The sequence below is a fragment of the Dunckerocampus dactyliophorus genome, chromosome 21 (assembly GCF_027744805.1).
Source record: "Dunckerocampus dactyliophorus isolate RoL2022-P2 chromosome 21, RoL_Ddac_1.1, whole genome shotgun sequence".
Classification (NCBI taxonomy): domain Eukaryota; kingdom Metazoa; phylum Chordata; class Actinopteri; order Syngnathiformes; family Syngnathidae; genus Dunckerocampus; species Dunckerocampus dactyliophorus.
In genome coordinates, this window is record NC_072839.1 from 1,037,597 (window position 1) to 1,064,733 (window position 27,137).

A 27,137-nucleotide genomic window follows, 5' to 3' on the forward strand; every position below is an offset into this window, starting at 1 on the left:
AATTTTTATCAGATGTGTGCTTGTGTTGACTTTGCCTCCAAACTTGAAAAAGTCTTTTGGGCACGGAGTCAATGCAGATTGACCCCCCCAACCGGTCCTCAGCGGCACATCTCATGGCACTGAACGGCACTTCTTCTGCCGCTCTTGGTACCGAGTGCCAACCGAGGCAGCACGTCTGCTATTGACTTTGACTGCTGAGGGGATGTAAAGGAGCAATTCAAAGAAGTCTGCTATGGGAAGCTCATGCAGGCCTGCATACAAATCAAGGAAGCTCTTCTACTGTGTGTTTTTGTCCTTGGAGAAAGAATGAAGGATAATGCATAGGATGACTTATTCCTCCAACTTTGGACTGACTTAACTTTGCTTTGGATGTTGCTTTCACGTTTTTGTTGAAAAGTCTTTTGATATTCAGCTCTGCTGCACAGTACCTGCTACAGCGCTTCAAGAACTTCTTTTTTCTATTTCACTTCAGTGAAATACTTTTTTAATGCCCGGGTTATTCGTGTTTGCAATGTCACAGGGTTATTATTTGTCATGATTGTGTTTGTTCATTTTTCTTGGCAATTGCAATCCAAAATCATACAAGGTGGTTCGCTGCTGGTCCCCGAATGTAAGCTGCGTGACAGGTCTGGATCTACGGGGTATCCAACCTGTTAGGAATGGAATAGTTTCCCTCCGCTTTGAACGAGTGAGGGCAGGAAGGAATGCGAGATGGACAGGCGGATTGGTGCGGCGTCTGCAGTGATGCGGACTCTGCATCGGCCTGTTGTGGTGAAGATGGAGCTGAGCCAAAAGGCAAAGCTGTCAATTTAGGGGCGGATCTACGTTCCTACCCTCACCTACGGTCATGAGCTTTGGGTCGTGGCCGAAAGGACACCGGTGCCTAACATCCTAACAACAAAAAAAGGGAAGTTTACACCCGTTATACCACCTCACGGACAAAAGTCATATAATAAAGCGGAACAGTGTTCCTGTTCGGAGATCAATTGGGCTTCAAAGCCTTCGTTGGCCGCCTTCAATCTGTCTTGTTCAGAGCAGAAGGAAAATATTCCATTCCTAACAAAACACAACAGATCCCCTTATCTGAATTTTGCAAATACAAATGATTACTTTTACATATGAATACATCAAATCCAAGTTTGTGTGCTTCCCTCTGTCTTAGGTAAATATCAGCTCTCCCCCACCGTGAACATGCCCCAGGATGACATCGTGCTGATAGAAGACGACAGGCCGCCCTTGCTTCCTGCCCACTTCTCGGACCACTCATCCTCAAGCTCCCATGAAGACTTGGGGTTTGTGGGAGGGGACCCGGGACCGTGGATCCAGGTGCCGCCCAGTCCAAACGAATGGTGAGCAATGGGTTTTGGGTGAACAATCACGTTCAAAGACAGAAAGCCTTTTTGACTTTGCCATCAGGTGCTGGTGGGCTTGACAGCGAGAAATATCTAACAGAAAATGACTTGAAGGCCAGATTTTAGTGCACAGTTTTCCTTTTTAAAGCAATGGTCTTCAACTTCTTCTGTTGGAATTCAAATGCGGTTTAATTTATCGACTCTCGTTATTATTGCAGTAAAAAAACCAACAAATGTTCTCTTCTCATTCTGGCTAATCCATCACAGCATATCATAGCAAGAGTGCCCGCTAGCTAGGGAATGACATCATCGCGTTTGAACAGGACACTTATTGTGATGATCTTCAGGCGATGTCATGACATCATGGTGGTTATCTTGTGGGAAAGGTCCAATGTAGCAAGATGACATGAGTGTGCCAATTTCTGATAAATAATAGATAACGCAGAAAAGCCTCGCAGGTCTCCCAGCCGCTCTCATTCCACGCGCCCAAGGGATTGCAGCACCCACTCTGCAACCGCCAAATGATTCCAAGTTGAGATGTCATCCTTGTCAAAGGGTAAAGCCATTTTGCAATCATAATACAGTTATAAACAAAATGCAATAGTAAATCCAATTAATCTAGCCCAAACACCAAACAATATTAGCACAAATACATTTGATTGAGAATAATTATAGTTGAAAACGATGAGGAAAAAAATATAAATGAGGAATGAAATGGATAATTGAACATTTAGCACCACTTTGAAGTAACTGAAAACTCTTGTTGACTCTCAACATCGTTTGTGATTTGTTTTGTTCACACCCTTAGAACCTTTTGCAACATCAGCCTCCTTGAGTTCTTCCTCCTTGGCCCGGATGGAGCTTATTGTTGAAGCTATCGGAGAAGTAGTCGATCACACCATTTCAAAGCTTTTCAAATGGCATTCAAGAATAAGAGCAGAATATTTGGTTACAGCGCTGAAATGAAAATGAAAGTACACCGAGTCTATATAGCGGTTGCCGCGTCCCTCTAGAAAGTGAAAGTTACGTTTGTGGAGAAGTGAGACTTCAGCTTGTGTGAGAGAACAATGCATCTACTGTGTGACTCCCAGTATTTTTCCATCAGTCGTATGTACGTGTTGCGTAACTGATTGTGCTATGTGAGTGTGTGTGTGTGTGTGTGTGTGTGTGTGTGTGTCTGTGAAAGCCTCTGTGAGAAGCAATTAGGCTGACAATGCACTGATCTGCTAGACTGAATGTAAAAGTGTAATCATAATAATAATATTAAACATTAGCACAAGATTCAACGTAGCTAACGATAAAATGTAGAAATGCACGATATATTTTTTTTTGGTACCATGCGAAATGTCTTCCTCGGAAAGTGAATGTTTGTTTACAAGCGAACTCAGAGAAAGATACGGCAGCCCGTTAACGTCACAGGCAGGAGAAAAAAGGAGTGCTTGATTTGCTCACCTGCACGGTACGGGTAACCTCGCCTCGAAGTGTCGTGAGACACCCAACTCTCGGGACGAGCTGATGCATGCGATTGGGTCCACAAGAACAAGACGAGACGAGATTTTAACATTTCCTTTAAAAAAAAAGTACAATAAAAAAAATATGACTGGACACACAAACTTGTTTAACTGCATCACAAAACAATGCAGGTGCATTTTGAAATGTTTATTGTCCCACAAATTGACGCTAAACAATAGTATTGTCAACGTTTTTGGAGACAGAACAATCCACTAATGTTATGATAATATACAATATCTAATAATAATAATATGTGATAATGCAATAGTTCCTCTCAATATGTCATCTTTCACCGTCGTAAAGCTGTGGAATTGTCGTTTGTGACGTGTATTTGCTCACACGCAATTTTGCTGTCTAACATTTGCAGCATTTCAACTGTATTAAAGAGCATCATTTTTTTTTTTGCAGTGACTTTCTGTGAACGCATACAATTATGTCGCTGCTGTTCACATTTAAAGGTTAATCATACGTTCCAAAAGGGACCAATCTTGTAAGATTGCAGCTTTCACGTTCAGTCATGTTGTTCTTCTACTCTGACTGGCTCAAGGTTATTTATGACTTTTGCATGCTTTTTTCCTGCCTCGTACTTTTTCCTCCTTAAATATAAGTATATTCACCACGCCTGAAGTGTGTCACAGTGGATTAGGTTCACAACATATGGCTGCTAGGTGCTCACGCTTCCTGTCTGCCGGTACGTGTTCTCACAGTAGCAAGCGCACGCCTGTGCACGAGCAGGGCAGAAGTGCGCTCTGTGCCACTGCCCAGGGTTACGGTGAATAATTCATCTCGTCAAAGTCACATACGTGAACACACGACAGGCACACGTTTCCTTTCACTCAAATGCAAACAGTTGCTCAAACGCATGCGAGTGCACTCTCCTCCTGACTCGTGGTGGTTCTCTTTTTAAGTGCCCACAACATTCCCAGCCTACCCGCGCTGCATTAACACGCATGCCAAGCTACAACTCAACTTTTAATTAATTCTCCACGTACCGCGCAGCCATGGAGGACCCTGTGTACGTTTTGAATATGTATTGTGCAGCGTTTCACCTCTGGCCTTCTCAGTATATGCAGCCGTACTCACTCATGGGACATGCTTTGTGCTGCTGCACACCTGCTGTGCATGCACAAAGCACACGGACTCATTCTAAGTCAGACTCTTTTGCTTCTACTTGTGTGGTTTTACTTCGTTTTTTTCCCCAAAAAGTATATTTTCTCTGTTAGTGGAGCAACCAGTATATCGTTCTGCTGGTACATGTTCTTCTGATGTATGGTACTTGTCAGTGAGAGGTCCAGCGAGGCCCTCTATTTGTGTGCAAATTCTCCATGAATGGAAACCAGAACGTGTCGTCTTTCACGTTTCACTGGATGAAGCATGGTTGGAAAGTATTCCTTTGTCGCAGTGCCGGCCTGCATGTTTGCTGCCTTGTTGCGTTTATTCCCCTTTTGGTGTCCACCACCTCGTTCTCGGATGTCTAAAGTACCGAGTGATTTCAAGAGAACAAGATAAGAGCTGCTGCCTGATGAAGTGCTTAGTAAATTCATTGGCTAAGTAACTGGAATGGGATTTGGGGTTGTGTTGGAAACTCAAGTTAGTGCAACACTACAAGCAAAGAATGAGTTTGTTTAATACACATGTTCAATAATAATAAATAAAAAGTAATCCCGCACCACTTTGCAATTTGAAATTTGCGGCTTCATTCTATCAGGGTTTTTCAAAAATATTATCATTAATAAATCAAGCTTGTTTTGTGGTTGAATACGGCCAATTATTAGCTAAAAATATGTATATTTAACACATTTGCACATGTAAATGTAGCATTTTTAAGCATAAAAATGGCTAAATTAAGTAAAATATCAGGCATTCAGAAGACGCATTCAAAGACATAATTAGGGGTGCATGATCATTATTGGGCCAATATGAGGGAATTATGGCGTCATACCAACAGATGAGATAAAAAAACAACAACAATAAATCCATTTTCTTTGTCGCTTGTAGGGTTTTGCTCTTTTGTGGTTGTTTGGATTGGGGTTGAAGGAGGCGATTCCACCCAAGCGGCTGCTGTTGGCTAGAATTTGTGCATTGCTTCCCCATTTTCCTTTCCACGTGGGTACTGAAACACATGAAACGACACAGAAGATGGCATGCGGTGGCATCCGTTGCGATCGTCTACGATGAAGCGTTTCTAGTTTTAGTTTTTTCCATCTTTATTTCTGTGAGAATTGCCAGTGCTGATACCGTCTGTCAACTAGCCAAGATTGGAAAGGACTGAACACAAACACACACACGTATTTATACGCACTGACATCCTCTGTTGCACTGATGCTCTCAGTCTCACGGGTGTTTAGATACACATTGGCTGGTAAACAATATCGCAAATTAACATATAAAGTGGAAAAGGTCCACATAGACATGAGGGAAGTTCCAGGCTAATATTGCAGCCAGCCTGGCTTCTTCCGTCCATCGCCTAGTAGACTCTGCCATCAAGAATAAAAGTAAGAATTACACGTGCCTGCGTGTTTTCCCTTAAATGCCAATGGTCCCTTCTAGCCTCATGAATATTTACTGTGTCTCGGTGGTGCGCCGTTGCTGCAAGCCGTACAGTACATGCTCCTCTGTTCTTCTTACCTTGCATGTGTTTCAGACGAATGTCTGCGCCCTCCTGTGCAGGTAAATCTCAGCATGAGTAATGCTGAAGAACCCACATTTGGACCAGACATACAAACTCCAACTGCTCAACCATGCCTGTGCCTGATTGGTAGCCACTGTTCTACTCTGTGGAAAAACTCATTTATAACGTTAGTGTGTGAGAGGAGGAGTGAATGAAGACAGAGAGGACTGGATTGGTCACGTTCATTGCGTTCCTGTCACTATCTCAGTTAAAGGAAGACCACCACAAATCACAGCAGAATCAAATTAGCTTAGGTTTTACTGCAATACATTTCACTCGTTCTGCACAGTGATGTGCAAACGTTGTGGACCTTTAGCATATTTACATACTGTAGTAAAACTATCATTTAGCAAAAATGACATGTTTAAACAAAACGTTTTTGTAGAAAAGTAGTGAAAAGGCTGAAGAAAAAACCCTCAAATGTTGGTGATGATCTAAATACTGCATAGGTGTTGGTACAGGAGGCTATCTTCACTGTACGCATTAGAAATAGGCGAGTCATTAACGAGTTGTTGAGGAACTCGAGGATAACCAGGTAACCTGTTCATTGTGCATTGTGTTATTCTAACTGCAGTTGTGTAAATGTTTTAACCTATAACGAAAACACCAATCTCATCCAACTCACCAGTTGACTCGACTTGGCCTTCAAGTGATTCGCGGGTGCACGATGAAGACTCGACTTTCATTAACTCTCGAGTACTCTGCGAAGACTCAAGTTTCATTGACTCACGGGTGCTTGGCAAAGACTCAAGTGTCATTGACTCACTGGTGCTTACGGAGACTCGAGTTACACTGACTCCTGGGTGCTCGACAAAAAATTGACTTTGATTGACTCACGGGTGCTCGACGAAGGCTGAGTTTCACTAACTGCAAGGTACTCGACAAAGACTCGAGTTCCACTGACTCATGGGTCCTCAACAAAGACGAAGTGGCTCGATTGACTCGTGTGCTCGCAGAGCATGCACATGCATGTTGAGCATGCATCAGTTTATGTGCCTGCACTTTGTGACAAGTGGATCGGGTGCCCCGCCTCCTTCATATTTTCTCTATGCAGCCCTCTGTGGAAAAAGTTTGGACACCCCCTGCTGTCATGCATGCAGACGACAGGAAGGTGCAAGAACACCTTTGCTCCTGCAAAAACAATAAAAGCTTTTAGCACTGCGGGGGGGGCTTTGACACATTTAACTTCCTGCAAAGAGATGGCGACAGGGAAAGCTGGTGTAAAATGCACTCCAAAGCTTTGCCTGTGAGCAATCCTCAGAGCTGGTTAATTTTAGATGACACCAGGACGCCGAGCAAAGACGGAAGCATCTGCTTGCAATGTTGGAAATTGCTTTTAAATGCTGCTTAAAGAAGGAGCGATGAAGAAACGGGTGGCATGGACAGAAAGGATGGGCTGAGGAAGACACGGTGCCACTCCGTCAAATAGAACATGTCATGTATCTTATCTCTAGGTGGTCACATGATTGTTTTTGCCGTAAAAGCATTGCATCCTCATTTGCAGTGTCTCCACAGTGACAGTGAGTGAGGGGAATTCTGAATGAAAAATGGACCCTTTCCTGTCTCAATCAAGAGATACACACTTGTAGACACAATAAAAGAGAATGCATTGTGTGTTGTGTGAACTCTGAATGATGTGAGGTGAAAAGAAAGGGATGATGAATGAATGAATAATACATCTGTGCTGTCATTCCTCTCTTCCTGCTCCACTTTCTCCCCTTCCCGTGTCAGCTGAGCTCAGATGAGAGTGTCGGGTTTGGGTGACAGTAAAGTGACGTATTGACGCCGGCCCGTCTGTGACACCTGAAGCAGGTCTTGTGTCGAATGGGCTCGGCAAATCACATCACAGTTGTTTACATGCAGACAAGTGTCAACAGGTCTGCCTGTGATGTGTTCTTTGAGAATATGTCTTATTTTGTTGTAAAACGGGGAAATAAATAAAAAAAAGCAACACTTGTAACGCATGCAGGAGAGACTTCATTAGCATCGCATCTATCTACTTGGATGGCAAGGTGCTCACCTTAATTGTAATGCAAATATCACCGTCAAACTCTCTCCCACTCCCCTCCCATTTTCAATTAAGATCCAGCCAGAGATAGAGCATCTCAAAGGTAAAATGCCAGGGAAGCCAGGACGCGGCTCCAGCCTCAGACGTACTTATTGAGTGGCACTGACCCAAAAGACCTGCACATCAGTGTGTCACAAATAGAGCCAAGCTTGTCCTGAACCCGCCCAGCGAGGCAGTGAGGTGCCCTTGAGTAGAACCCTCAGTGAAAGAGATTGAAAGGGATTGTCAGGCGTCTGCGTGTGATTTAATGTGCATAGTTATATTTAAGGAGTGTTGTGTGGGTTGTATGAATATTAATTGGGAGATTTGTATCTCCCCAGTCTTATTATCAGGATGGTCCCTGACATTATAGCAGTAACAGATTGATGAAACATCTGCACAAGATAATGAGATCCTATATTACAAGTCTGGGTTCACAAAGATGATAATGCTCGGTTTTGAATGACTCTTTAAGTATGTATTGATTATTATACAGTACTATACATATTATAGTATCTGGAACCAAAGACGTACATTCCAAAGGGAAAATGTTCACAAATTGGCCTGAATGATTCCAAAAACAGAATGACATCGGAATATAAGGTGAAACGCTTTTTAAGTTTTGGAATGTAACCAATATCGGTACTATTTGTGTCCTCTAAAGTCTCAAAAACTTGGGAATTTGAATTGCTGTTGTACACGACCCCTCCTATTTCACAACAACATAGCAGCTTCGCAGGACCACGGCACCTGCAGAAGAGAGTCCTAATGCTGACCATTTATCGGCCCAATGAAAATGAAAAACAAGACGATTTCCTCACTTTCTCAAAAAAAAACTAAACAAAACAAAAACAACCAGGACTGCCCGGACAGGACGTGAAAACAGATCATGTGTAGCCTGCCCTGCTTCACACCGCCCGCTCTGGCGCTCAAACACAAGACCTTCGCAATGGGGGACGAGAGTGCTGACCACACGGCCAAAAGCCCGGACTGTCGACCGTGTGTTCAGCACAGCTCTCAAGGCAGAGGGAGTGAGGTTTACCAACGTACACTTGCACACCTCACAGGCTGGCATCCATTACACATGTCCTGGTAAAACAGGACATTTGGTCACCCTACATATGTGCATAACAAGAACCTATTCCTTTTTGATACACATTGGGAAGAATTCATTTTGTTTCTTCACGGTGCTCTCTAATCCTTGGTTGAGTTAGTTAAGAATCAGTCAACCGTAGCTTCACGTTACTTTTTAGAGTTTTGTTGTGTGAGTTGACAGCACCTCACATCCATTCAAAGGTATTCTCTATTTGTGTCACCTATGCTTGTCGCCACTTTCTCTGCATTGGAAACATGATGGAGAACTGTAGCTGCTGGTACGCGCACAAATTCATCTTTGCACTCGGCTTATGGCCGTTTACGTTCAAATATCCCGGTACGTGACGTCGCAGAAGCGTAACATTGTGAGTGAAGGAAGTGACCCAGGCCTCGCACTTGCACAGAATGGATCTTATTTCTGGTTATTCCATAACCCCCATTGACACTTGGACTCCTTACCATTTACACTTTCACTTTTATACACCAAACAATGTGAATACAAATATGAGTCCTTTGTTAGTCCTTTGGTTCAATGCAGACCACAACCTTTTTACCTTGGACGGCAGTTTCGTAAGTGGCTTTCTAATTGCAGTAGAGTCACACGTGTTTATGTGGTGTTGGAGAACCACTGCAAAGTCTGTACTCACTCTCTCTTGCAGCTCACTCAGTCCAGACGCAGACCCGGATGGTTCTTTTCAAAGGGAGGGCTTTGGCCGCCAGAGTATGTCCGAAAAACGCACCAAGCAGTATGACAGTGCCGCTCATCTGGACATCGTCAAGTCACGCAAATCTAAGAGCATGGATCTAGGTAAGTGTTTGGCTACTTTTATGTCTTTTATGATTTATGACGATGGCCGACAGGGGCAAACGTCCAAACGCTCAAAATGCAGAAATGATCCAAAAGGAAAAATACGCAAACAAAACACAGCATGAGAAAAATGCTGCAACTTCACAAAACAAACTGATGTTATCCAAGTTGCTGGGGCACACACCTGAGGGACATTCGGCTTTAACGACATTTTATTTAGGTCTCTGTTAAACACTTGGCCGTAAACATTGGTTTCTCCATAATCCTGTCAAATATGACATCTAAAGTCTTTAAAGACTGATATCATTGCTGTGTTTGGAGTGTTTGGTAGTTTCCTGTGGCCCTCAGCGCTGGCAAAGTGCACAAATAAGAGCACTGCGGTGAAAAGTTTCTCCAACTGAGCCGAAAGGCAATATTGGGTTGAGCGCTTCTCCCAATGAGGCTAAAGTAGCCACTGCCTCCTCTCAGACGACTGAACTAATCTCATCCAACAACTCCATTCCTCACTGAGAAATGTAGCAAACGATGACCCGAACTCCAGCCTCTCTGGATCCACCCTACCCATTAGGGCAGTTTCCACACACTTCAAAAGAAAAGTGCTCGGAGGTGGTAAGACTGTAAGTTGATATTTTGGTGTATTTCCCTGAACTGTTAGTACAGTGTGAAGATATGATCAGCTATATGTTTTTAGTGGCAAATATAATGAGATTTGTTTGAGGAGAGGAAGTGAGCAAAGTGGCTCATTGCTGCAAATGCACGTCTTATCTTTGGGCTTGATCAAAAAAAACAACAAAAAAACAAAAAACCTGATGGCTGCAAAGTGATGTTAGCATGTATGTGTTTATTTGATTAGTTGAGAAAGATGATGCATTATTGTGCTCATCAGAAAACATCGTACAATAAGTATGGACGGACATTCACAAGACAAGTTGTACTCACCCATTCAAAGACAAAGGCCTGGGTACGTATATCTACGTAGCATCATCATCGTCATCTAGAGTTTCACAGGTTAGTGGTTGTGTGTAACAACTAGCTCTCTAAAAACAAGGCCAAAACAACAGGGAACACACGTCCAAAGTCACTTATAATAAGCCGGCCTGGCAACACTGCGTTTGAGTCTATATTGTGTCTTATGATGTCTACTATATTGGTTAATAGAAGTGTAAAGGTAACTATAGGGGTGTTATTTCCTGTCAAGGGCTCTAGTAACGTTAAAAACCGCTTTAGAAGGTCGTAAGCAGTTTTTCTATGCTCGAGCTATGAAATTATTCAATTTATAAACAAGAAATCCTACTTTGTGGAAAGTGACTTATCACGGTCAGGTCTGGAAGCAACGAACCAGGATGAACAAGGGGTTACTGTAGACGGGTTGCAAGGTAAATGATACATTTTGGGCTGTACCCTTCAGTTCTCCTTTAAACTTAAATATTACCGCATCCCACGCAGTTTAGCATATTTTTTTGGTTTTTGGGGGAAAAAAAAGCAGGTTCTTTTCTGTTCCAGTAGTTCTGTGCCCCGCTGCAAGCCAGGTCTGAAAAGGCATGGTGGGATTAGTTTGGTTTGAAATACCTTGAATGCCTTTGGAATAAACTAGAACACAGATTGTCAGCCAGTCACCCTTGTTATCTTGAGTTACTTTCCACATATACTTACACTCCAAAATATCTCAAAGAAATCATGTACCATGTATTGTTTCTAGGGGTGCACAATAACTATTGATAATTATTGGTCCGATATGAGGGAATTATGTCATACTGATATATCCGATAACATTCAAATCGCTCTGATAACTGATAATTTTTTTTTTTAAATGGGGAAAAAAAAACATGCAGCACACAAAAAACCTTATCAGCCACCTGAAACGCCAGCACCGTGGTGTTTGAAAAGTTCAAAGGGTTTGCCAGAGACCTCCGGTCGGAGCCTGTGCCCGATTACACTGCCCCTTGCTGGGCCACGCCAGGTGGCTCCTCCCCTTCTATACTCCTGATAGTAGTGATGTGCTGGTAGGAATGTCTAATCAACAGGCACAGTTGGTCAAATCCTAATTGGTTCCAGTCCTTCTTACCTCCAGGTGTGCACAGACTACACTTAAAGTCTTGGCATTGGTTCTAATGTTTTTCCTTTGGCTTGGCCGATGTGTAAAGTGTAATACATAATCTTGTGAAGTTAAGTAAAGCAGCAGGTAAAAGAATACTTCTCCAAAGTTCATTTAGTCTCTAATGAGGCTTCTCTGCTCCAACGCTACCTTGGCTAAATGCTTAACATGCTCAACGGCAGGCGCTCACTTCGCTGGCCGTGGGGATTTCTTTCTCTCCGTTAATTCTTCTTCCAAGTGTTGCCAGATCACAGCAGCTGATGGATTTCTTGTCTTTGAAGGCTATCAGTGTTGGAATATGCTAAACTGAATCAGACAGCCCATGTTTCACTTTCATTTAGATGTGGGGTGAGATTGGGAGAAGGGACGTGCGGTATGGCTCAGCTTCCTCAGGAATATCTTATCACGTTCACGACACCGCGCCTCCTAAGCTTCATGGCTGACAGGCTCTTGCGTGGCATCTTATTATCCTCCACCTTGACACCACAGATCCTTCTCTTGCACTTTCTCTTCATTCTGTCTTTGCTTTGCATGTTGCTTCACAACATTCACGCTCCTTTCTGCTCTCTAACAGCAGCTGAAGAAGTGAACGGCAGCACGAGACCCGATGGAGGTAAGAGTCTGTGCCAGGCTCAAGTCACATGGTGTTGAATAGTGACCACTAACATCGGAAGGTGTGGAGGCTGCTAGAAGCCCAGTGGGCCTTCATTGCCAGCTGCACCACGACGGCTGGCTGTCATTGGTCCATCATCAGCCTCACCTGAGCTCTGCCTTGTTTCAATTTGAATTGACTCATGCAGGCTTAATATCGAATGACTTACCGGATAATAATGATTAGTGATGCGCGGGTCCATACTGACATACCGATACTTCCGATGCCAGATCTTCAGATACCAGCCTCAACTTTACTCAGTATTGGATCGGAAAGGAAATCCGGTATCGCACGTCATTAATAATGACTCTGCAGGGGGCATTTTGAGCGATATCTGGGTGGTAATGTACTTGGTTGGGTTTGTTATTGTATTTAAAAATATATATATATAGTTTTTTCATGAATGTTTGTTCCCAAGTGAGCTCAGGGAAGTTACGACAGTCCATTAACGTCACAGGCAGGAGTAAAAAGGAATGCTCGATTTGCTCACCTGCACAGTACGGGTAATCTTGCCTACTTGGAGCGTTTTTCTTAAATTATGGGTTATCTGAGCTTTATCTGAGCCACTGGATTTGCTGGTATGATGCCATAATTCCCTCACGGTGGCCCATCATTATCGTGCACGTCTGCTACATATGAATATGGTGGCGAGTGAGACTAACTCACTCATTGGCAACATTTTCCTAGCATTCTGTGCGTCCCTAAAATCTGGACACACGGGCAAAGACACATGTATTTATTATTTGTATTATTTTACATTACAATCCATCATATAATATGAATACTTATTTTTGTATGGATTAAATGTTTACGTTTGAATGTACTTTTCTTCACAGTATGACAGTATATATACACTGTATCATGTCTTTTCCATTTATTACGTTTGCAATGATAAATGTATGAATTTATTGTTTGTTTTTCTATGTCAGACCAGCCCGGTGTGTCCGTGTTTGGGAAATAAAGGGTTGGGTTGATGGAGGGCATCCTGCAAGCTGCATATAGAGACTTGGCTATAAATTGCATTAATGATGATGACTTGGTGGCACATGTTGAGGGTATGAAGGACGTCCTCTGCCATGTTAATGATCCACATCTGGCGGACACGTCTGAGCCTGGCTGACCCAGGGATGCCTTACTTCCTCTGGCGTACCTGGACGCGGCCTTCGCCTGACCACCACGGAGGCTATTTTTACCATAATTACCCTTTTACCGCCCTGGCTCTTTGAATAAATTATGTGTAATGGAGCCCCTGTCTGTACACAGATCTTTACATGCACGGGCCTATGGTGAATAATGGCAGGGCTGCATAGTTTTAGCTGCTCTAATTATACTATGGGCTCCTGTCCCTGTAATAACTGCTGCTGATTTATTCATGGAGTTTGCCATGCCTCCCCTTTAACGCTTAATGGCAATGGATCTTCTCCAATTAAGTGTCCTTGCCCTTAATCCGCCGTAGGACCACGGCACGGTGACCGTATTGTGCCTCTGGATGTGACACAGTTTCAGGTGCATTCGGTGAGATGATCTTTCTTTGTGTGTTTTTCACTGCGGTGATTCTAATTTCTCCTTCAGGCGTGTGGGGAGTGGCTACCCTCGTCAGTATGCAATAGGGGAATATATATTTTCATGGCTGTGAATAAGAGAGCATCAAGGAGCGCGCCGGCTTCAGTCGGGAGATAGGAATCACATAATAGACCGGCATGCAGAGAGCTGTCCGTCAAACTCTCCCCGGAGAGTCGGGGCTTCTTCTGATGAAAACAAAGGCAGGTTGGACTTCGGGCAAACTGTCTCTCTCTCCTTTCCTCGCTCGCCCGTGCTCTTTGTCTCCTGCTCCTCAGTCATTCAGCAGACTTGTGAGAAACAATGGCCGAGCGGATCGCGGCGCCGAATGCCGAGTGGGAAGATAATTCCCTGTTTCCAAGTACAGCAGATGTCATTTTGCTTCCCTTGAACTGTTGCATCCTGTCCGGCTCAAGCTTGCAGTCCCTTTGTGTGGGAAACACGCTGCTGCTCCTGTCAGTCCGCCCTCCGTTTGGGGGGGGGGGGGACGGGGGAAAAATGGCATTCATTCAGAGTTTATTCAAAATAATTACAACATTATTATGCCAACATGGGCTGTTGGCCTCCACCCCGTTGCCATACTTTCTGGACTATAAATCCCTCTGGAGCAGGGGTGTTTAAACCTTTCCTGGGGAGGGCCACATAGTGAAAAATGAAAAGGATGCAAGTTTGCCACTTTGATATTTTGTAAAATACGCTAACAAGTTATGTTTCAAGAAAACAACAGCATCTCAGCTTTGTCATATGGATGAAAGTCTATTATTAATATCAACTTCACTCGTTGCCCTCTAAAATAGCACATTTTGCCACATCACTGTAATTGCACATTACTTATAGACACAGTCTTCAAGACAGAAGCGTATTGGGAAGTATTCCATATGTCCCGTATGCTCTGTGTCATTCGATTTGTTTATTACGGCCACTAGGTGTCGCCAAAACATCCACTTTCACTTAAAGGCAGCACATGTTCAATTATGTGCTGCATATGTTTTCATATATAAGTCGCAGGACCTGCCAAACTGTCAAAAAAAAAAGAGTGACATTGTTTCTGTCGAGGTAATTTGAAATATAAGCAAGCATTATTCCAATTCCTGCAACCTGGGATCTGAAGGCCCGTCCCCTCCCGACGCCAAGCACCTCCCCTTGACATTTGTAGCACACAATACTGTTCAATGTTATTGTTTAAGAGCGCCTGATGCAAGCTCTACCGATGCAGCCTTATAGGATTGTTCATTTATTTGGAACGGTGCTGTAGGAATTGGGCCGTGGTTCTCCCGGGATTGGGCGTGTTCACTAGCATCGATGAACCAGGGCTAGAATGGAGTTGAAACATCATGACAGTGCATTTAGCAGTCTGGAAAGCAGAATCCGGTGGAGAACAGCTGACCTTTTTAGCCTATTTGACTTGTTTGACAGCAGATCTATAGGTGCCGAGGATGGAAGAGAATAACTCTCACTACGTTTGGGTGCACTGCTAGCAGATGTTGCAGATGGATGGGATTCCCATGTGACCCAAAAGACCTTCTACCTTCTTTTTGACGGATCTCGTATCTTGGCATTGTTTGCAGCCTGCACTAAAGCAAATATATTTCAGCGGTGGTTTTGCATCCAGGATACTACATTTCTTAGGCCAAGGGTGTCCAAAATGTGGACTGGGGGGCGTTTGTGGCCTGGCGCTGTTTTTTATTGGCTCATGACACATTCTAAATATATAATTTAACAAACAAAACAGCAAAAATGGAAAAATAAGCAGTCATTTTAGAAGGTTAAAGTCCAAATATTAAGAGGAAAAATGATAATGTGACAAACAAAACCACAAATAAGGTTGTAATTTTTGGAAGGTTAGGTTGCGTAAAAAGTTATGTTACCAGAATGAAGTCAAAATATGATTGAAATAAAGTCATGATTATGAGAAGAAAATTTACAAGAAAGTTGAAATAGTTGGAAAATTTTAAACAAAACAACAGTAGAAATGGGGAAAAAACAGCTGTAATTTTATGAAAATTTTAGTCGCAAGACATATTGAAGAAAATAAATAATAATATTTTTTCAAAGTTGTAAACAAACATCACAAAACAAAGTTCTTATTTGGGGAAATTAGTTTGGGGTGAAAAGTAAAAATATTTTCAGAATAAATTACAAATATTTTGGTAATAAAGTCCTAATATTACGAAAAGAAAGTGTACCAAGATTATTTCAGAAGAAAGTTGAAATATTTAGAAAAAAGCAAACGAGCAAAGAGTGAAGTTGATACAAATACCAGCCTATAATCCACCTGCCTGCATCACAAAGCTGAGATTCTTGAAATGTTTTGAACTTTTTAGCATATCTGAAATATCAAAGCCGTTGCATCCTTTCATTTTCAGTATGTGGCCCTTGTGGAAAAAGTTTGGACACCCCTGCCTTAGGACTCGGGGATTCATTTCCTTTGCCTAATATGCATTTGAGTGTATAATAATCCACCTAAAGACCCATGTGGGGCGGGGGGGTCACGCCTCATTTAGGTCAATTTCAGCATGTCAGGCTACGACTGGGAAGTGCATCCCGGTCATATTTTTGTGTCTATTTATGGCAAACGTACACATCCAGTCTTCCCCAGCATGTTTCCCTGGATGTGTGTGTACACCTCATGCACCCGCACAGGAAGCACGGAATGCGTTTGACGTCTTCAGGGAGCAGTAAAGACTCGATGCTGCTCTGTCCGTAACTCAGACGCATGCTTTACCCTGACGTGAGGCTTCCAAGTCACTGAACAAAAAGTGAAATTGTTATTACTGAATATTGGCTCTCACCAGCACATGGAATCCATCTTAATACGTTTGACAGCACCTCGCTGCAAGCTCAATCGGGGGGGAAGCGAGACAGGAAATCAAGCGCTGTGTTTGTTTACCAACTGGCAGCTAATGTAGGACCTACAGGGAAGTGACGGATGCGCACGCACAAAATGAAATCACAATACTGGAGTTTAGCTCTGCTTACATCGCCCAAACAAAGTCTAAAATATTGGAAAGATGATCACAGCAGCGACAGGCCCGTCCATTCCTGCTGTCATACCCATACACTTAGTGCGCAAAACAATAAGCAAAATGCAATTAATTGCAATTAAATATCTTAATCGACTGACAGCCCTTGTTTCTCATATTACGATTTAACAAAAATAACTTAATTAATAATAAAATATATATTCAGGTCCATGCGACTAAAATGGCATTATTTTCCTCACGACATTACAAGTTTATTCTTGTAAAATTGCAACTTTTTTCTCTTGATATTTTGACTTTATTCTTCCTTTTTTGTGGGTTTCTTATAAAATATTACAACTTCAAAAAAATAACCAATGCTTTCTTAATATTCCAACTCTCTGCTATGAAAATAACATAATTTTTTCATCATATTACGTGTTTATTTTGGTAAAATTGCAACTTTTTTTCTCATGAGACTACAACTTTTTTCTCTGTAATATTTTGACTAAAACTGACCAACTCACCCCTAATTTGATGATATTTTTGTATATTTTATGACACCAGAACAAAGGATGTCTAAATGTATCACCTAAAAACTGTGATCACTCATTTCACACACTAAAATATATGAATACGTTTTTGCTGTTTCGTGGTTGAATACCGTGTATTATTAGTCAAAAATGCAAGCCAATTTTACATCTTTTTTTTTTGCTTAGTGAAGCATTTTCAAGCATAAAAATGTCAAAATGAAGTAAAATACAAATATAAGGCATTCACAAGATGCATTCAAAGATGTTGTGATGATATGTAGTATTCTACACTGGTCACTGGGTGACAGTAGTGTTACATTGACGACACCTTAGCCACCCCAGGAAGTATGCTGGCCAGAAAAAACAAGGAATGCGAAAATGTGAGTTTATATTATGTCTTAAGTCTTATTTTCTCTTATGATGTCTACTATATTGGGTAACAGGAGTGTAAAGGTGACTATAGGGGTGTTATTTCATGTCTAGAGGGCTCTAATAATGTTAAAAAAAACACATTTAGAAGGTTGTCAACAGGATTTCTATGCTCTCACTTTTAAAATATTCCAATTGTAAATAAGGAATCCCACTTGGCGGAAATTCACTCATCACGGTCGGGTCGGGAACCAATGAACCGCATGCCTCACTGACGCCAGTTTCTTGCTTGTTGTTGTCAGGACACGCCGTGGGACCTTCGCTGGGCCTCAAAAAGTCCAGTTCCCTTGAAAGCCTCCACACAGCTGTTGCGGCAGCGTCACGGAACTCCGAGATCAACGTCAACAGGCCGCGCTCTCGAATCGTCAGAGGCCGCGGCTGCAACGACAGTTTCAGAGCTGCGATTGACAAGTCGTACGACAAACCACGCCTCAATCGGGAAGAAGGGAACAGCATGGAGACCGGTGGGTGTTTCACACGTAATGGCAGCGGGACACGGGACACGGTACACGGTACACAGTACACAGTACACAGTACACACGAGACACGACACAGGACACACTACACACTACACACTACACACGACACACGACACACTACACAGGACACAGGACACACTACACGGTACACGGTACACACTACACAGGACACAGGACCCAGGACACACTACACACTACAGGGTACACGGTACACAGTACACATGACACAGGACACACTACACACTACAGGGTACACAGTACACACTACACACTACACAGGACACACTACACACTACAGGGTACACAGTACACAGTACACACTACACACTACACAGGACACAGAACCCAGCACACACTACACACTACAGGGTACACAGTACACAGTACACACCACACAGTACACAGGACACAGTACACACTACACAGGACATGGGACACAGTACAAGGACACAGTATGCAGTACACAGTACCACCGCTCTACTTCCATTGATGCTCTACTTCCACCCTCTAGAACACGGGTTCTCAAATGGTCTCAGCCTGGGACCCGCATTTTCTACAGGTCACTAAGTCACAACGCATTTTCATCTAAGTTGAACCAAAGAAATGTATTTGTTTGTCATCTTTTAAACATGACTACACATAATTACATGTCCAACGTGCACTCTACTACTTTACAGGAATTTATTGAAGCACTTTACTCAAGAAATGACAAGGGACATAACTGCATGCATACAAATAATGCATCTATTACAAATGTAAATAAAGTAAATATAATAAATCATAATTGTAAAACATAGAGAAAAACACAGTTATAATCATGAATCAATTAAATATCACAATTGCAGTGAATACAACCAAAAAGTGGATATTTCTGTCTAATTGTGCAATGATTGTATCACAAGGAAGAATTTGACTAAAATATTGATCCATTTTACTTCAAAAAACAAAACGACGACGAACAACAAGTCAGATATGAATAGTTTATGATAGAGGAACACGATAATTATCAGGCCACTATGAGGGAATTATCACATCATACCGATAAATCTGGTAACGTTAAAAATAGCTCCGATAGCCGATCATTTAAAAAAATGCTCCAATGAGCATGCGGGTGAGCAAATCAAGCGCTTCTTTTTCCTGCTGCCTGTAACGTTAACGGCCTGCCATAACTTCCCCCGAGCTCACTTGTAAACAAACATTCACTTTCCGAGGAAAACATTTTGTGTGCCAAATGTACCAAATGTTCCGCGATGAGGGGAAAAAACCCATCGAGCACACAAAAAACCTCATCAGCCACCTGAAACGCCAGCGCCGTGGCGTGTGAAAAGTGCAAAACGTTTCCCAGAGACCTCCGTGGCATCACATCAGCTGCTCGGAGTGTGTGTCCGAATACAGTGCACCTTGCTGGGCCACAGCAGGTGGCTCCTCCCACTCTATACTCTGGTTCTCCTGATAGTAGTGATGTCATCATATAGTTCCAGTCCTTCTTATCTCCAGGTGTGCACAAACTACACTTACATCAAAATAAACAAAAAAAGTAGACATAAAAGTAGTTTTTGGTACTTTGAGAACCATAAAGTTATTGATGTTGTTTTGCAAATAAAACAAGAGGTGGATCTCTAGTATATTACATATTTTGATGCCATTTTTGACCTGCTGTCTGCGACCCACCTGGAGTGGATCTGCGGCCCACTTATGGGTCCCGAGCCACCAGTCAAGAACAGAGTCAGTATGAACGCCATTGGAGCACAGGAACTTGTTTTTATTCAAAGTTAAGTCTGAATGAACCTGAGAATGTTGAAGAATTTTCCACAAAGCTCGGCGAAACTCCAACAGGACTGTTTAATAGGACTCCAGTCGTATTTACTTGCTTCTGTGCTTTAGTACTTCCTGTATTTAACTTACTTGTTGTTCTGTGCCCGATGCAAGCTGATACGCGCCCCCCAAAGGCAGAATACGTCTTTGTTTAGCGTTAAAAAGATATTATCCAATGGAATCTATTACCCATGTGCTCTGTTAAAACAGTGAATGCTTGTGTGGTTTCCCTCCATAAGACCTATTTCATGCCATGTAGCTAACGGTACAATGTGTCCCTTGAGTCCTCAGAGAATGTCGGGATTCCCAAGTAAACGAGGTTAGGGATCCCCCCCCTTGCTGGAGATGTCACACATGGCACTCCCTCAAGAAGCGTCTTGGTTACACCCCCATGAATATTTCCACAGGTTCATTGTGAGTCAAACTGTTTGAGACTGTGGCGACATGTTTTCCTGAGAGTTGACATCCTCTTAAAGTGCATGACCGTGTTCAGTTTAGTACTGTTTAGTACTGCATAGTACTGTTTAGTACTGCATAGTACTGTTTAATACTGCATAGTACTGTTTAGTACTGCATAGTATTGTTTATTTGAATTTGTTTTTCCTTTCAAACGTATCTTTGAATTAACTATAATTTGGACATGCGGGCTGTCCTAATGTTTCAGTGTTTTCTGGTGATGTACGCTCCCATAAATGATACAAAAAGAAGTGCAGGCGGTGGAAGAATTGTAGTAAACACTGAGTGTGTATTTACAACAGTGCTAGACATATAAAGGTGCATATTTATAGAAAAACACAATACATGAGACAGGGAACAAGAGGGGAGGCTTGTGCGACGTTGACAGATTTGTCACGGAATAAGAAGTGTTTACTGACAACAACACTTCATCGCATATGAGAGCTAAAGAAAACAAATCATTTTGTTTCTACCAAATGTCAACGGAAAGGAAAGGAAGTACCGTAGTTGTCAGTATTGAGACTTTCTCCTCCTGATGTACGTCCATCCCTCCATCCATCCATCCATCCATCCACCCATCCATCCATCAGTCCATCCATCCATCCATCCCTCTATCCATCCATCCATCCATCCATCCATTCCTCTATCCATCCATCCATCCCTCCATCCATCTATCCCTCCATCCATCCCTCCATCCATCCCTCCCTCCATCCATCCCTCCATCCATCCATCCATCCATCCATCCTTCCATCCATCCATCCCTCCATCCATCCATCCCTCCATCCATCCATCATCCATCCACCCATCCATCCATCCATCCCTCCATCCATCATCCATCCATCCATCATCCATCCATCCATCCATCCATCCATCCCTCTATCCATCCCTCCATCCATCCATCCCTCTATCCATCCCTCCATCCATCCCTCCATCCATCCCTCCATCCATCCATCCCTCCATCCATCCATCCATCCATCCATCCATCCATCCTTCCATCCATCCCTCCATCCATCCCTCCATCCATCCATCCATCCCTCCATCCATCCATCATCCATCCATCCATCCATCCATCCATCCATCCATCCATCCATCCATCCATCCCTCCATCCATCCATCCATCCATCCATCCATCCATCCATCCATCCCTCCTCCATCCATCCATCCATCCATCCATCCATCCATCCATCCATCCCTCCCTCCCTCCCTCCCTCCCTCCCTCCCTCCCTCCCTCCCTCTCTCCCTCCCTCCCTCCCTCCCTCTCTCCCTCTCTCCCTCTCTCCCTCCCTCCCTCCATCCATCCATCCATCCATCCATCCGTTTTCTGTCCTCATGAGGGATGCGGGCGTATGCTGGAGCCTATCCCAGTTGGCTTCAGGCGATAGGCGGAGCACACCCTGGACAGCCAATCACAGGGCCCCAACATACGTATTTAATTATAATATAAAATAATTACATTTACATGAATTACAACTCATCACGCCCAATTTGGGGTGATGTCAAGGTCAAATGTATTTACATAGCACGTTTTCAACAGCTCAGCTGCCTAATAAAACACAAAACATTGGCAATAATAAAAAAGTACAATGAAAAGGTAGTAAAAGCAATAGACAGAACATAATGACACAAATAAAACAATGCAAAGCTAATCTGTGTCCATAAAAATAAGATTTCAATAAAGATTTAAAATGCTCCAGTTTTTGTGCAGATCTAATTTTCAGGGGCAGGCTAGTCCAAAACCTTGGACCTGCGACACAAACGTCCCCATCGCCCCAAGGTCGAACTGAGGGACGGTACATTTTCATTGATTGAGCTGGGGAGCCACGCCCCCTTGGTTTACACATTTCAACATTCAGTCTGCAATTTTACTCTGCTGTTTTTAGTTTGCTAAAAATGAATGGACAAATGAAATGGTGCCCACTAGTGGTGAAACGTCACCTCACACATCACTCAATTGGTCGAGAAGTTGTGAGTTGAAGCCGGGTTTAATTGCCCGTCGTGTTCAATAAAATATTACATTTCTGCATATTTCCACACAACTTCAGCTCTTCAGCTTCCAAACTTCTGCTCCTTTCATTCTACATTCCAGCTCTCATACTTGTTCAGTTGTGCTTCAGCTCTTCAGCATCGACACGCAGCGTCTGCTGGCATTGCTTCATCTCCTTTCGCTATCATTTTGGTGTCAGTTCAGACTAAAGCTCAACTTCCAGTACATCGCAACTCACACGATGCAGTTGCTTCTATCTGCCCCAGTCAGGCTCGGCTTTTAGCCGTTTACTTCTCGCGTTTATTGTGCGACCTAAACCGGGATTTACTTAATTGTGAACTTGGAAAAGAAACACAAGCGATGAGCGGACATATCCATTCCCGCTTGGTGTTTGATGATAGAAAGACATCGTCAGACAGGCGTCTTATGTTTTGCCAACAGGTAATGAAAGTGCCGTGCTGCAAGAGTAATTGCTTTATGTTCGTTTCCATCCAGCCAGGGATCCCATTAAAAGGGATGGGGGGGTGTGTGAAAAAGGGGGAATTATTGCTGTGAAATTCTTTGTTCTCGTAAGCTCTGTCAGCAAGCCACTAAATACAGTCTTATCTCAGCACGGAAAAATGGGCAAAGCAGCTGATTTCCCCGGCTGCCGTATATTGCATTCCACCCCCCCAAACCCCCACCCCCCATGATATTCAAATAACTGTTTTTCAATTTAGATAAAAGCAGCTGGTTTGTGCTCGTCACTGAGGTTAATAGTCAAAGTTGACAGATAAGCCGCCGCTGTCCTCTGCTCCAAGACTTTTATTTACATAAAATACAAATTTGGCATCCCCTACGTAAAATGTGTCCCCACAAGATATCCTGCAGGGCACACGCCCCCCTCCTTGTCCAACTTGCTGTTGCATCCTTTAGAAATCCATTTGAAAAAGAAGTGAAAGAGGAACATCGGCGCTCGTAGTGAGACAAGCGTCTGTCGTAACCTGCGGTGACCGTCCGGCTTTGGTGTTCTTCATTTTGAAAGCAGCAAAAAGTTTCACACAAGTGGCACAAAATGATTCCCGTGGCTGGGAATTATCTCCTGACACTTTCATCAGCGCGTTCCCCTGTCAGTTGAGGCGGTCTGTCAGGTCTTTTCTTCATCTCAGATCCATTCAACTCCTGAAGATGGGCTACATTTTCATCTATTAGAGGCACTTTATGCCGGCTTGATTTGAAAGGCTCCCGCGTGATTGCTTACATCTTGTTGAATTACGAAGGACGCCGATACGTCTCTTCTGCCTTTTTAAAGCCACATGACGCCTCTGTGAGACTTCATATCAAAGACACACGTGATAATGCTCGGGATGATACACCTTGTGTCAGTAAGACACAGCGGCGTTAGCATCTCTGCTCATCTCGCTCACGAACAGCCGTCATTCTGCTCACAGCTGCTGCAGGTGCTCGTCGGTGTCGGATGAGCAGACTGAGCATAAGGACCATCCCGCCGAGGTTCTCTGCATCTGTGGTGGTGTCAAGAAGGAGGATGAGATCCTGCTCGTGACAAAAGGACAACTTGAGACTCGTATGAGCTGAAAGCATGTAGGATCCAAGTAGGCATGAGATTCTGACGGTATGATAGCAAAAACACAATGAAAGTGGAACGTATGTATTTCAAATCCATTCTTCCGAAATAAATACAAGGCAGTCTGCTGTGGCTGATCCTGCAACTCAAGTCACAGCCCAGTAGATACTGTACGTTCTTAAAGAAAAAAGTGTCGTTTGTCTATATGTGCCCTGCCATTGGCTGGCGACCAGTCTCGGGTGTACCCCGCCTCTCGCCCAAAGTCAGCTGGGATAGGCTCCAGCATACCCCCCCAACCTTAATGAGGAGAAGCAACATAGAAAATGGATGGCTGGATTAATTCCTACGGCTAAAATGGCTTCAGTGTCCGTACGTTTCAAGTTTTCGTCTGACTTCTTCTTCATTTTGGTACTGAACAGCCAGAGAAGAAAAAACAAAATCCACTTGTGGAGTTCATATTTTTGATGAAAACGTTGACTTCTTTCTTGAATTGTTGTTGCATTCCAGGTGGTATGACCTTTTTGGCTGTTAAATGGGGCTGCCAAACAAGAATACAACTTATTTTTTATTGAATGTGTTTTGGAACAGCCTCGTCGTAAATAGATGGACAAACCCATGGCAACAGAGAACACACCTCCTGAGCAGAGATAGCACACTGCATATTTTAGCAGGATAAAGCTGTCGGGTTTATCTCCATTTCCACCATGCAGCGTTTCAATGATTACGTTTTATAGGCATCTTAAAAACGCAAACTGATTTTTCAACAGATTAGAAGACAAAATAAATCCCCCGACTCCTCCTTGAAGTATGACTCCATCCCATCCTCCTTTTCTAAATCACAGCCTCCCTCCTGCACTGAAAAATCCCCCCAAAATAAATACAATACTCATAACAATGTGCACCAATAGATTTTACTATATTTTACTGCTTCAGAATGAGGGAAAACTATATGACGAGAAAAAAAAAAAAAAACACAGTTAGCAATGTACCTAAAGGAAAATTGCACTTTTTGGGGGAATTTTGCCCATCATCACATTCATGATAACATGTAATACTTTTAGTACTTTGGGAACGTCCTTCCTGGGTGCATTGATGTCACATAGCAACAGAGAAAGGAACGCTACACCTAGCATCAAAAACAACAACACAGCAGCAGTGGCGGCAGCTCCAGTATGTAGCGTTACCTTTGTGAGCGAGCGTGTGGTGAAGCTAGTTGCTCGTGGTGGTGAGGTGTCACTACGCCAGTAATGTAGTTCTTGGGTGTAACAATGTTAATAGCAATAATAACAACAATGTGGTTCATATGCAGCTCACATGATGGAAATGGAGCCTTGTTGGCGCTTATGGAGGTTTTTTCAGAAGGCTTTATAGGTGGAATAGGTGTGACCCATTACGTGCATTAATTAGCTGTCTCTTTTTGCCTCTTTTTATATCTTTAGAACACACAGAAAACAGAAGGACGTGTGTTCATGTGATGATGGGCAAACTTCCTTTAGCAATTGCAGTATTATGAAGTAGATTTGACTTAATTGACGTGATGTAATAGGTTACATTTACTTGAACTTTTTAAGTAAAGTCAGCTTACTCTTTGGAGGCGCTAGTGCAGCTATTCTTGGAATATGATGGGAATATTTCTAATAGTTGCATTCGTTTACAAGCCTTTGCATCTTTCAGAATTTAAATATATTTGTGTTCATTCCTAATTGATATAACTTGTTTTATATTGAATGATGTTCACAAAGTGCAAACATCTGAGAGGGTCGTAGTTTCCAATCAAATAGTTTGCATGAATCTGACTTTTTAGAAAGTCAAGCACAATTGGATAAATGTGTTGTTATCCTTTTTATATGTTTTTTTTATTGTTTTAAAAATGAAATAAGTAAAAAATAAAAACTGTTTTCAGCCAAGAAATGTAGTGTCTATTTTCCGTTGTATATATTTCTATTATGTAGTGTGTAAGTAAATGTAGCTTTAGAGCAGTTGCGGTATAGAATATAAGCAGTGGACAGGATCATGTGACTGAAGAGTGCGCCACATTTGAAAGTCTGATCCCGGGAGCCTTTTCCATGATGACTTAGGGTATATGTATAATTAGTGACAGATTAATTAGATTAATTAGATGTGATGGAAGGTTGAGTTTAATCAAGCGTACGTATATCACCCAAGGAGTTTGCCTTCAATTTGATGGTCGGCTTTGAATTAGACTCCCATGTAAATTGCGAACCCGATTCACATGAGAAGCATCAGATCTCGCTGCTGTGGTGTATGTGAAATGGGGAGAGTGATGTGGAATACATTATATTCCATCTTTAAACCTGAATTTTGAGCAAACCTTCTGTAGGTTTAGACGACAAGCCTCCAAGGTGTCAAATGTAAATATATTCAACTAATGAGGCAATTGAATTCAGCGTATTTTGTTCCACAATGTTAAACCGTAGAGACACAGCTTTCCCTTAATAGACCATCTGATATATTCCCAAGCAAGAAATAAAGCTGCGTATTGAGAAAGAAGCAGCTTTCTCCATGATGGTGGAAGCCCTGTGCTTTTCTTTCCTTGGCTTTCCTTCTCAGTTCTTTGGACCACATTGCTGTCAGAGAAATAGTCGATGACCACAATTTTCAATTTAAAGCTTCTGAAATTGTATAAAAAAGTAAGAGCAATATATTTGGTTACTGTGCTGAACTGTCGTCAGGAAAATGAAGGAAAGAGCAAAGTGAAAGTACACAGAGTCTATATCGCCGCCGCGCCCCCCTAGAAAGTTACGTTCGTGTGGAAGTGAGAGTTAAGCTTGTGTGAGTGACAACATTGCATCTATTGCGTGTGTATTTTTCCATCAGTCGTATGTAAGTGTTGGCCAACTCTGATTGTGCTATGTGAGTGTACTGTATGTGTCAGGAAGAGCTTCTATGAGATGCCATTAGACTGAAGTGTAATAATAATAATAATAATAATAATAATAATATCTAACAGGTAGTGATGTGCAATACCACTGATTGCGTTTCTGATCCAATACTGAGTAAAATTCAGGTTGGTATCAATGATACCGATCCAATGATGCACCTAATGTGTGGGATAAATTTTAAAAAGTAGTATATTGATTAACAGAGCTATTTTTAGCATGGAT

At 42.6% G+C, this 27,137-nt stretch overlaps 1 protein-coding gene across 2 annotated transcripts in view; it reads left to right on the forward strand.

The window, feature by feature from the left end:
* The window catches only part of LOC129173895 (partitioning defective 3 homolog), a 308,256-nt gene that overhangs the window by 162,738 nt on the left and 118,381 nt on the right, over nucleotides 1-27,137 (forward strand). The window contains exons 16-19 of one of the 2 annotated variants that reach the window (XM_054765212.1): nucleotides 1,163-1,349; nucleotides 9,337-9,485; nucleotides 12,155-12,193; nucleotides 17,957-18,178. In XM_054765212.1, coding sequence (XP_054621187.1) covers nucleotides 1,163-1,349; nucleotides 9,337-9,485; nucleotides 12,155-12,193; nucleotides 17,957-18,178 — 597 coding nt within the window. The remainder of the gene's footprint in view (nucleotides 1-1,162; nucleotides 1,350-9,336; nucleotides 9,486-12,154; nucleotides 12,194-17,956; nucleotides 18,179-27,137) is intronic. The other variant, XM_054765211.1, reaches the window with a different exon arrangement.